The sequence below is a fragment of the Barbus barbus genome (assembly GCF_936440315.1).
Source record: "Barbus barbus genome assembly, chromosome: 9".
Classification (NCBI taxonomy): Eukaryota; Metazoa; Chordata; class Actinopteri; order Cypriniformes; family Cyprinidae; genus Barbus; species Barbus barbus.
In genome coordinates this window covers 20,368,208-20,380,437 of record NC_136737.1, presented here as the reverse complement: position 1 = coordinate 20,380,437, position 12,230 = coordinate 20,368,208, and the positions used below count along the sequence as shown (strand labels likewise).

General features: G+C 34.8%; 2 protein-coding genes across 3 annotated transcripts; one reads left to right on the top strand and one right to left on the bottom strand.

Moving 5' to 3' along the window:
* Nucleotides 1-480: 480 nt before the first annotated feature.
* On the top strand, nucleotides 481-3,125 carry LOC306875437 (uncharacterized protein). The gene is made up of 5 exons (XM_079425994.1): nucleotides 481-526; nucleotides 620-949; nucleotides 1,107-1,157; nucleotides 1,435-1,529; nucleotides 1,864-3,125. The coding sequence occupies exons 1-5, from the start codon at nucleotides 499-501 to the stop codon at nucleotides 2,005-2,007; spliced, it is 648 nt and encodes a 215-aa protein (XP_079282120.1). The 5' UTR covers nucleotides 481-498; the 3' UTR covers nucleotides 2,008-3,125.
* atp6ap2 (ATPase H+ transporting accessory protein 2) lies at nucleotides 3,116-10,681 on the bottom strand. Of its 2 annotated transcripts, XM_079425992.1 has the most exons (10): nucleotides 10,559-10,681; nucleotides 9,381-9,511; nucleotides 9,170-9,298; nucleotides 8,738-8,833; nucleotides 8,101-8,238; nucleotides 6,348-6,401; nucleotides 5,900-6,049; nucleotides 4,833-4,943; nucleotides 4,694-4,729; nucleotides 3,117-4,446 (listed from the first exon to the last, which is right to left on the bottom strand). In XM_079425992.1, the coding sequence occupies exons 1-10, from the start codon at nucleotides 10,608-10,610 to the stop codon at nucleotides 4,252-4,254; spliced, it is 1,092 nt and encodes a 363-aa protein (XP_079282118.1). In that variant the 5' UTR covers nucleotides 10,611-10,681; the 3' UTR covers nucleotides 3,117-4,251. The 2 variants fall into 2 exon arrangements, with proteins under 2 accessions (XP_079282119.1, XP_079282118.1); XM_079425993.1 differs by lacking the exon at nucleotides 4,694-4,729 and having other exon boundaries at nucleotides 3,116-4,446.
* Nucleotides 10,682-12,230: the final 1,549 nt, after the last annotated feature.

Sequence of the window (12,230 nt, the reverse complement as noted above, 5' to 3'; positions counted from 1 at the left end):
ATATGGGTTTTAGAAATGAAATGTATCCTAATTTGAGGTGAAGTCAGTCGATTAACCTACTTTGAATCTTTGATTATCCTGTAGACTCACACTTGCTAACGTGAAACTAGGTCAGCAAAACCACATGCTGGTGCTGTCAGAAAACACCCAGACATACTAGCTTACAAGTTTGATCAGAAGTTTTGTTTAAAAAAAACAAAACAATCAGCTTCAAAATTAATTTTTGTTTAGGTGCCAATATAGCAATTTAATTAATCAAAAATAAAACCGATTGGCAGCTGAAATTACTTAGCCAAAACAAACATTCATGCACTTTGTCCTTCTTAAATGCTTTAATAACAGTAAAAAGTCTGGTCAGTGCAAGTTCAACATCTATCCTCTTTTCAAGGGTGTCTGGTGGTTTCCTTCTAATTTTTTTTCTGCACATCTGTGGTAGCACTTCCTCTCAGATTCGTATTAGTTAACCATCTTACTGCATATGAGCAAAACAACCTCAGAATGAGGACGGCACAACTTTTACTCCTCTGTAAGTTACTCAATGTAATTTCTGGGTGATTTTAACATGATAATTTTCCAGCGTTAAGGATTATGTGTTTTGCTATGTGTTTTTTCTTCACAGGTCTGCTGGTGTCTCAAACTACAGAGAGTTTAACTGATAAACGGGTGAATTTAGGGCAAAATGTGACTTTAGACTGTCCCATTGATGTAAAAGACATTTATTGGGTTTTTCAGAAACAGTCAGACTCTCCAGTGCTGATACTGCGAACTTTCACATCGGAATATACATCATCTCATGTACAAGACCAAAGACTGAAAGAGAAATATTCATCACTAACTCGTAGCCGTTTATTTATTAGTAACATAACTATTCATGAATTAGGAATATATTATTGTGCACAACTAAACAAAACTCTGCAGATCAGCGATGGCACCAGACTTCACATCACTGGTAAGTATTTCTTAAACACATTTACAATTGACACAAAAACGTATGAATATATTTATAACTATAAATGATCTAAAAATGATTTATTATATGTGTTACTGCAATAAATCATATTTGGCATTAAAACATACAACTGATAAGAGTTCTTCTATTTAAACAGAATCTTCCCAAGATGAAAAACAAACAGAAGACAAACATCAGGAACAACGATGTGAGAAAACATTTCAGTTTCACAAGATTTTGACTGTTACATCCATCCTACTGAATTTTGTGCTGATTATTGCAATAATAGGTGAGGTTTCTGAGATACAATCACTTTGAAAGTACAAAAGACATGATGGCATGTTCCAATTAATCTGCCCGGTGTCCTTTAAATGAAGTTGTTCCTTTATGAAAAGTTTCTTTAAAATGTACTCAACTGTTGTTTCATGGTCACATTGATTTCATGGTAATATAACTTAACCAAAATGTAATGTGCTCTACTTTAGGTCTGTTAATGCTCAAACTTAAGAAGCCAAGAAAAAGCCGACAACAACCCCAGAATGATGAACCAGAGCAGATCGAGGACTTAAACTCTGCACAGGTAAGACTAAAAATTGCCATTTTAGTTCATAATACAAAATGCTTCCAAAATTTACGGGCAACAGCTAAAATGTCTCATCAAGTTATTCTATTGTTTCTCTAGTAGCGGATGGTGTTTAAAAACTCATTAGTTGTGAAATGATGATGGAGATCATTCTTCAGATTTCACAACTCATGACGTTTTGCAAAACATCTTAAGCAACTGTAAAACACATAGTTAGCTAACATAACTCTATGGTCTACAAATTCATAAATGTTTTACAAAATCAACCAAACATGTTCACATGTGTGGCGAAGAGGTTTAGTGGCTAATTTCATTGTTATTGTTCTCGTAGTATTCTGAAATCGAGTTGCCCACATATTCCAGCAGAGAAAATCCTACTTACATAAAAGGCACTTATGTACTTCTTCAGAAGCCAAAGATACATCCTAGATCAACACAAGCAGAAATCATCACATCTTGCAACATACAAAGCTGATAATAAGGCAGTTTGACACCTTCTGTGGGTGTATCCTTTCGTTAGGATTAAGTTTTATAAAGGTCAATGTGTTTCCATCAACATTTGAATGAAACCATGTTATTTATAAAATACATAATTTGCTTCCAAGTGCCTCAGAAATGTTAACAGATCAATCTTGATTAATGGTTACAGTTTACAGTAAGGTTCAATGCATTACCATTAAATTACAATGGACAATATTTATTAATCCTGGTTAATGTTAATTCATGTTAACAAACATAACTAGTTTATTATGAAGTATATTATTTAAGTTTGATTGTATTGATTCTGTCACCGATGGAGTTTTGGTTCCTTGCCGCTGTCGCCTCTGGTTTGCTTAGTTGGGGACACTTCATTTCCAGCGATATCGTCGACTTGATTGCACAGATACTATTTAAACTGAACTGAACTGAGCTGGACGATGACATCACTGAAAATTGAGTGTTTACTATTGTCCTTTTGCATTATTGACACACTATTTTCCTGTTTCATACTGTAAAGCTGCTTTGACACAATCTGTATTGTTAAAAGCACTATATTATAAATAAAGGTGACTTGACTTGATTGTAATTGATTTTATTTTATGTGGTTAACCATGCTAGTTTAGGATGATTTAGTTGGTCTCCCGACTGGCCAAGCTGCTGTTTAGCTCGTCTCTCAAATATGACCAGCTGACAAGTACCCAAAACACATCAAACTAGGTCAGAAAACCAATCTTCCCTAGTGAATCAAAGTGCAAAAACAGTAATCATGATACAAATTTGAACAAAGTACAAGATGACAAGAAAAACACATGGTGTAGAGATGTGTTGTGCAACCCTGACTGAAGTTTTATCTTGCTTGCATCTTGTGAACAGAATGGTAAAAGTGCTACTTCCTGTTTCTGAAAAAACAACAGCGAAATGTCTGTTATCCATTTGTATTAAGGTCAAAAACTAGTTAAAAGATCTAGGGTTCAATATTGTTGCAATGCAATTCTCTAATGTCCCAGAAAAGCAATCAGAAGTGTTTTAAACTTTCTGAACATTGTTTTCCTCAGTAAAGTGTTGTATGCACTTGTGACTCATAAAGACATTAAAACTTGTTTTGAGAGATGGATGGAGTTTTTTTTTTATTGTTTGGGTTACACTTACATGTGTACATTTTGTATGATAACACAACGTTTCATAGGAATTAACATCTATACACAACCAGGGCCGTAACCACCATAGACACTGAGGAAAACAACTCCATTAGGATGTTTCATATCTGTATCCATGATAACTTTCAGTTACATTTTTAGGCTAGTTTTCTTTTTCTGCTTAGCGTCTAACCGCACTCGTCAAAATGAGTGGTATGACTCTTAACCAATCAAATCAAAGTAGGCGGGGTTTACTCGTCACAGAAGCAGCGCGGGAATTCCAGCGCGGCAGTTTTCAACAGTTAAAGAGAGCAGCAAGGTAAGATGGAAGTAGCAAAACATTAAATGTTTGACAACTGTTTATGATATAAATGTTACACAACCGACATTAATATTCAGCAATGCAAACTTCGACATATTTGAATTTCTCAAATATTACCGTTTGGTATCATTTATGTGATTCATTGTATTTCTAACTGAACGTTTTCGCCATATTAGGCATACAAATAAATAATTGTGTGCATATCTTAAGTTATTTGCAAATAGTTCAAAATGATTACTTCCCTACTAGAATTAGCTAGATCAATTTCTTTCACCATTCTATTTATATATCGACTTTATTAAAAATAGTTTCCACAATGCTCAATAACTGGTTACGGCCTTGTACGATACACAACAAACAGTCACACTTAAAAAGTCTCATTTTCTACTATATAGTTTTTTTTCAATGATAATGGCATTTATTTAATTAAACAAATGTACATGGGAATGGAGCAATTACACCATATTCAGTATTCAGGAAGGAAAACACGACAATAACGTGAACAAACAATAAATAGAGTTAAATTTCAATTCTTTACATCCTAACATCAGATTTTCCTCACATTATGCAAATCTACAAGATACAGCAATTAAACGTCACATACAATTTTATTTCTCCATCGATCAACAGGCATCAATAAATAATCTTTATATCTGTGTTTGATTGCGTCATAAAGGCGAAGCATTTATACAAGCAATTCTGTGATGCACACATCAAAAATAAAACACATTCAAATGCACTCAAATACAAAACAAAATGGAATGGGGTGCGGCGGACGTCATCAGTCCATTCGGATCTTTTGATTGGTCATCCTGTAGATGATGCTGTCATATCCTGGATCCATGTTCCAGAGGTTGTATGATATCACGATGACGGCTAAAGCTAACACAATCATCAGCCACAGGACAATATTAAAGACCACGGCGTAATCATAGTCGTACTTGTAGGCCAGGTTGTAGAGGCTGCCTTGGTTACTCTGAAACAACCACACGCTAGAGTTACATGTAGGTCAACATTCAAAAGTAGTCAGCGAAGTGGGTTCTACTGTACCGTAACAGTCTTTTTGTTTTGGAACAAACACACAGGTCAGAGGTTATGGGTTGGAAAGGTGAGGGTCGCTAAGATAAAACACTATGCTACTATTTCTAAAAAATAGATAAAATGCACACTAGAGCTTGCTAACCAGCTACTACAGCCTATGCAATTTATGCTAAATGTCTTACAGAAGTGGTCTTGAAACGATTCTTTCTTCTCGTACCCTGACGAATAAGAATAACTCTGAAAATGTGGACCTGATCCAACATTGTTGTTTTTCGACGTAGAAATGTTTGCTTATAGAAAAGCTTATTGCAATTAACTTACGATCTGAAGAATGGAGCGTGACTTCCTGGTTAGAGGGGCTTCAAACGTCTTCACTGTCACCACTTCTACAACCGCGTTGTTTGCATAGACGTTGGCAACATTGTCTGCGAACTTTGTGCATGCACAAACAAACAGATTTTAATGTAAAACTACTAAAAACAGCAGTACTATTTATGTATTATTTAGTACTACTAGGCCAAAAACAAACACATATTATATCTGGAACCAAGTAGAGAATATATGAAAAAATAATTAATGAATAATGAAATTTAATGAACAATAAATGACCTTAAATGTTCATGACAAAACTATAAAAGAAGTTTGCAGATATCTAAATAAGTTGTCAGCTTAAATTGTTTTAACTTGTTACATTAACACGTTTCACCATTTTTCAGCTTACAATAAGTAAAGAAAATAAAGCATATTTACTTTTTTTGCCTAAATATGCCTTAATGCAAAGATAAATATTAATTGTCCCAAGGCTTAATTAAAAAAACAACAACAAAAACTACTCGTCTTCCTCATTTCTAGCAGAACATTTTAGCAATTTGTTCCATATAAAAAAAAAAATTCATAACTTTCACTTGCAAAAAAGGTTTTAGAAATTCTGTAATTGTCATATTTATTGTGATCATTTACAATACACTACTATTTGTTATACGAACACAATCATATATTATATACACGAACACAACATAAAACTGTATTTACATTAATGTTAATGTATTTTAAAAAAGAATACTTAAAATAAAACTACAGTAAAATTAATGTACTTTGTTGTATTAGAGACCATTGTGTCAGTAAACAAGAGGCCAGCACAGCAGTTTTATCTCAGTATCATTGCAATACTATAATACACTACAATATGATTTATTAATATTTAGAATAATATTTCAAACTGATTTGAATTTTAGTTTAGTAACTATAATTTTTATTAGTTCTAAGTTTTTATTTTAGTTAATCAAGTGAAAGTTTATTATTTTAATTTTATATCAGTTAAAATTGATTTTAAATAATAGAAAGTTAATGTTTTAGTAAAGTATAATAATGCAGCACAGTCTCCATACCTTCTGCAGAGCAGACGTCAGGATCCTGGTAGCGTCGGCGTACTGAGGAGAGTCTGTGCCATAACGACGAACGATCTCCTCCAACCCCGCGAGCTCTAGAGAGTACAGGTCAGGAGCCGGGTCTTTAGCCAGATGCTTGTGTTTCTGCAACTGTAGCAAACAGAAAGAAATACTTCAAAAACACAGAATCAATAGAGTAAATTATCAGTGAAAAAGGATAATTCACTTTGTTTTAAAAAGTTGCCACAGTAATTTCATCTGATTACAAAGATTTTTTTTTTTTAATTTCCCAAAATAAACAAATATGATATTTATGAACTTTATGAGACAAACAAGCAGATGCAAAAATTAAGGCTAGATTAAAAAAAAAAAAAAAGATTTTAAACTGAAAAACAAAAATCAACCTATAAAATCTTGCACGGACAAACTGTCATAAAGAGGAACTCACCAGAGCTGAAATGTCATACAGCACTTGAACCTCAGACAGGAACAGAAGATCAGCCTGAAAACACAGACCACCACATAAACACATTAAACCAGTATACTTAGACCAATGCTTAGTTTAGGGTGGGAAACAAAAACCAACATGCATCTACTGAACAATGGTTTCTATCTGTAACAACTACTTTCACATGTCAATATTTTCAGCAAGGCAGAAACCACTTCCTACTATGACTGAAAAACTGCTTCAGAAACTTTAAGTCCATGTCTGTATAAAGTGTGTGAATACTGTAAACACTAATAAATAAATAAATGATAGAGAGACAGATAGATAAATAATTTGTTAGAGATTTATTTTTGCCAGTTTTTTACTTTATTAGTATAGGACAGTGTTGAAGTGACAGGAAGCGAAGTGAAAAAGAGAGAGAGTTGTAGGATCAGGTCCTTGAGCTGGGATTTGAACTCGGGACACCCGTAGCCCAACGACGCTATATGTTGGCACGCCGCTCACAAGGCTATCTGCGCCGACATATAAATACATTTAATTAGTTATTTGACATCTATGGACAAAGTAGATCTCAACTAGGAATGTGCGATGATCGATCATGAAAACGATGATCGAAAAAAAAAATATATATAATTAATCTAATATTGATATATTAACATTTATTAACATGCTGAATGTGCTGCATATTACCAGTGTGAAATTTCATACTCAAATGCAATGCCCGATATTGACGGAGTTATTTGAGACGGTCATATTACTTTTAGATATTTCTTTTTTTTTTTTTAATGCATCAGTGCTTTTTTCGTCATATTTGTTCAACAGTAAGTTGAACATCAATTAAAATAGTTTTCGTACTTGTGGCTTCAAAAACGCGATTTCTGGAATCACTTGATGAAGATGAAAATATAGCACAATCTGCCATATAAATTGCATTATAATGCGAACTTTATATACATCTAGTCTATAGTAAATTCTATCTTTTTCCGTGTTTCAGCGCGCCGTTTAGGAAAGTGCATCACGGGGGGAGCTCGCTCTCTCTCTCTCACTATAGCGCATAACTGAAAGTTCACTGTTATCTGATTAATATGTGACCCTGAAGCACAAAACCAGTCTTAAGTCACTGGGGTATATTTGTAGCAGTAACCAAAAACACATTGCATGGGTCAAAATTATCCATTTTTCTTTAATGCCAAAAATCATTAGGATATTAAGTAAAGATCATGTTCCATGAAGATATTTTGTAAATTTCCTACCGTAAATATATAAAACGTAATTTTTGATCAGTAATATGCATTGCTAAGAACTTCATTTGGACGACTTTAAAGGTGATTTTCTCAGCATTTTGATTTTTTTGCACCCTCAAGATTCCAGATTTTCAAATAGTTGTATCTCAGCCAAATATTGTCCTATCATAGCAAGTTGTATCTCAGCCAAATATTGTCCTATCATAACAACCCATACATCAATGGAAAGTTTGTTTATTCAGCTTTTCAGATGTATAAATCTCAATTTCGTAAAATTGACCCAGCATCATAATCATAATCTAACTTGTTCTACTCATGTGTTCATGTTTTCATGTCATATTTTTAACATTCATTTTCATAACAGATTTCAGATATTTTCTTTATCTCCATTACAGCTATGCCCCGTCCCCTGCATATGACCCCCCACCTCGTTTTTGAAACTTATCGATGATCGAAATGAGAAATCGCCAAAAATGCCCATCGCTAATCTCAACACCTGGAGTATTCACCTCGTTATTACGGCTGAGAGAGATGAGAGGAAGGGACGTGAGGACAGATCCGTCCTGGGACAGACGTCCACGGATCTGTTGCAGAGTCACGGGCAGGTCCTCAAAAACAGTGTTGGCCATTCCCATCATATACAGCCTCTGAAACACACAAGACATTTCTTAATATTAGACACATTAAATAAACGTTCTGGGTTTAATACATGCTCCATTAACATCATCTATGACTTTGTGAGAATTTCCCCAAAAAACAAACTATTTAGACTTGTTAAAGAAAAAAAGTATTTACTTTAATTATAAACAACATAATTTAAACTATTTTTAAATTAATATAGTAACAGCAAGTCAGTTTTTTACTTTTAGTGCTGCATCAATTAGTATCAATTTTAGTGCAATTTAAAAAGACAAAACTATATAAAAACTACAAACTTTTAATGTAACAGTGGATAAAAATGCTAATTTTCCAGTATTAAAAACAAGTCATTCCAATTAAATATTCTTTACAGTAGGTCTCATTTTAACTTTGCATTTTACTGCATCAGATTTTAAGCATCTTTATCTGCGGAGCACTTTGTGTGTTTGGAGGCATCGTTATGTGGTTAGCGAGTCATAATGTGCCAGAGATTCACAGAGGTCATACCTCCTCACTGGGGGCGAGCTGCAAGACCACAGGGGTGCTGTCGGCAAACAGAGTGTGCACCGTGTTTGCCACACCATCCAGAGTGAACGGAACCGGCTGACACCAGACAGACACAGACAGACAAAGTAGTGTCATCAGTCTCATGATACAAAATAAGGGAAGTCTAGCAGGGAAACTACACGGCTACTCAATCCTGAAACATCCTCAGTAATTGAAACTTACAAATTAGCTGCTGAAACTTTATTTTTTTCTGTTTTCAGCGTCAACGGGGACTTATTTAACTTCACTCATTCATTTAAAGGTTAAAGTGAACAACCTACACGTTGAATCAAAAACATAAAAGCAAGAGAGAATCAGAGACAAAGACCAGCTTTTGCATTCATGCACCACAGAACCTAAAATAACTCATGCACATGAGAATGTATCACTCACATTTTCAAGAGGGTAGGAGGAAATGTTTTTCGGAAAGTCGAGGGTGTCCAAGCCGCGCACGACGATCAGAGCGTTTGCACGCGGCCGTTGGAACAGTGAACCGGCAGCCAGGCCTGGCCAATCAAGATCCTGCAAACAAAATCACAAGCTTACTACAGAGTTTACATGAAGACATCACACGTGCCGTTACACGGTTAAATAGATGTTATACCTCACGGATGGAGAAGCCCATGGTCAGGGAGACTAAATCAGGGACCTTTTCTCCTGATATGGGCCATTGTCCATCCTGGAATGTCACGTATGACGGGCTGCGCAGAACAGTCAAACTGTCGCCCAAAACACCTGATGGAAAAATAATACCGAAAATAATGCTGATATATTCCCACAATCTTTCTTTGCAATAAAAGACACTTGCTTTAATATTTCAAAGTATAATGTGATAACATTCAGACATTTTGGACAGGTTTACAAAAAAAAAAACTGTATAAAACATGTAAATTAAAGACATGTAAAAATAAATATATATACACACAGACAAACAGTAGTCAACATTTGAAGTGGCTCAAAAAAGTTCGAAGTATTGTTTTGGTTTTAGGACAACTTTCATGAAAGGGTTTGGTCCACTTCAAATAGTGCCGGCTGAAATTTTCATCAAATTATGTTTTTTTTTTTGTTTTTTTTTTATTAGGCCCCTATGTTTAGATTCAGTAATTTTATTCTAATGGCAATGTATAGGTCCTTTCCTATGCAAATAAAGTGAAATAACTGAACATAAATGTAGGAGCACATTCAACATATGTACAAATAAATAAACACATCTAACAGTACCATCTTCCAGTAGAGCAGTAAAAAAGCAAAATAAGAAACTAAATATTTTCCAAATAATATCGCATATTTACAATATTAATTCTCCTACGCTATAAATTGTGGATTTCAAAGTACATAAAAATGTATAACTGCCCTTCAAATTTTAAGTCGAACGAAAATTACCATATTTTGGCATCTAAAAAAACTGAAAAGCCCTTTTCTAAAACAATGACCAGTTTAAAAATCATAATAATACTATCATAACCATAATACTGATCAACAACATAGGATGTGTTTTAAATGTCACATGACTTCCTCATTCACTATCAACAATTAATAGCAAAACCGTTTGTATTTCACTGCATAAATCAACATAAACTCAACATCGTAACAAATACTCAAATTAATTGGATTAAATTAATGTAATTGTATAAACGAGAGGAACTGGATCGATTAACGTGACTGCGGATTATGGCATCTCACTGCAGTCGCCATTATTTCACTAAACAAACGCTAAAAACACACCGACGCGGCAAAACAAAACCACGTACATCTAAAAGATGAAGTATAACGTCGATTTACCTGATAAAAGGCTTAAAAGCGCAAACACCGTGTTGATAATTGTTCGATTCATCTCGGCAGGATTTTTCTAATGGACTGGCTTCCTCGATAAACCGGTCACATGACACGGGCCTACCTCCTGACGTCGTGCGTCATGACGTTACTACTGCCCCTGTAGCGCTGCGGGACTTTTAAACTTAATTTAATCACTCTTAATTAAAATAAATGTTCGATAATGTAATTTGATAGCTAAAATAGTTTTATAATGCTATTAAGTGAAATCATTAACACCAAAAGAAATGTGTAGCTAAGCAGTAAACCCTATCTATCTATCTATCTATCTATCTGTCTGTAGGTTGGTGTGACATGTGACATGCAGTATGTCTGCAATTATCTGTGAGGATTTTAGTCATCATGAGCAACTGGTTAGTCCTAAGCATTTAGTCTGTGTGACTTCGTTTTTTACCCTTCTTTTATCTTTAAACATGATTTAATAGCCTTTTTTATAGCCTAAGTTTTATTATTCGGGTCATTCTTCATTTGTGGTGGCAAGCGGCATCCCTCTACGTACAGTTTTTCTCAGTTGCTTTGGTGCATTTCTCACATCACTATTTACATAACAGTTAATGCATTTCTCAAAACAATTAGTACAAACTGCAAAACCTAGTTGATAACCTGCAAAAACATGTCACTTGCTCAAAATGGATAGCTCATTCCTCAAAAGCAAGTATTCATGTCAATGAAAGTGTCAGTGTCATCAAGATGAAAAGTCCTTACACCATTGTTTATTAACAAGATAGTCAAATGGCTTTGTCATGTTTTCATTATGACAGTTTACTCTGTAAATGTTTTCCAATGCAAAAAAGTCAGATCTTGGTGACAATTCCTGAAAATGCTCAAGACAGCACTATATACTATTTGCACAGCCATTTGAAAACTACAGTAAAGTTAGAAATTACTGTATTTAGTGAGGTATCTGAGTACAAGACACTGAATATGTTTAACATTTTTACTGCATATGCTCTTTGCAATTCTAATTTGTTCACAGCATTGTGCAAAAGAATAAATACACCCTTATTTACAACAAACAAACTCCCTTTGGGTAGAGCTGTGCACAACTGTAAACAACACTGCAGTACATATTGGAACTGAACATACAACATACATAGTACTGTAAATCATTCATGCACATCCAGACATTCCTCTCTGTCTGGCCACATAGTTTCATCTACATCACAGCGAATATCATCTCTTGCAATGCAGCGAGGAAAGGATCTCCTCGAGTGGCGAATCCACCCTCTGCAGGACTCTGCTGTGATGTCATCACATGCTGCATCCATGGCCACTAGCAGGGCCATTTGGGTATGTGGATGCCGGTCATATACCTTCCACCTCCAGGAAGAGAAATTCCTTCCACGTCTTCTACCTTTTGCCAGATTGAAACCCGCCTCATCAAGGTATATGAATGTGTGCAGCGGTTTCCTGGCCTCCAGCTCCAGTACACGCTTTATTACAGAAGAGGGAGCGAGAAAAACTATAACAACTTTTCCTGTGTAACAATGCATTTTAGACATGTTGTACAGTATGCACTGTGAATACACATACACAGAACTGTCATGCAAGTGTAGTGCATGACACTACACAAAGTAAACAGTTTACAGCACTGAACATTAGAGTATGCATAGAACGCATA

Coding starts and splice junctions, on each gene's coding strand:
- LOC306875437 (XM_079425994.1), top strand. CDS start 499: ATGAGGACGGCACAACTTTTACTCCTCT. Junction 527..619: donor GGCACAACTTTTACTCCTCT/GTAAGTTACTCA, acceptor TTTTCTTCACAG/GTCTGCTGGTGTCTCAAACT. Junction 1,530..1,863: donor AGGACTTAAACTCTGCACAG/GTAAGACTAAAA, acceptor TTGTTCTCGTAG/TATTCTGAAATCGAGTTGCC.
- atp6ap2 (XM_079425992.1), bottom strand. CDS start 10,610: ATGAATCGAACAATTATCAACACGGTGTTTGCGCTTTTAAGCCTTTTA. Junction 8,834..9,169: donor CCTCCTACCCTCTTGAAAAT/GTGAGTGATACA, acceptor GTCTGGTGTCAG/CCGGTTCCGTTCACTCTGGA. Junction 4,730..4,832: donor CACGCTCCATTCTTCAGATC/GTAAGTTAATTG, acceptor CTTATTCGTCAG/GGTACGAGAAGAAAGAATCG.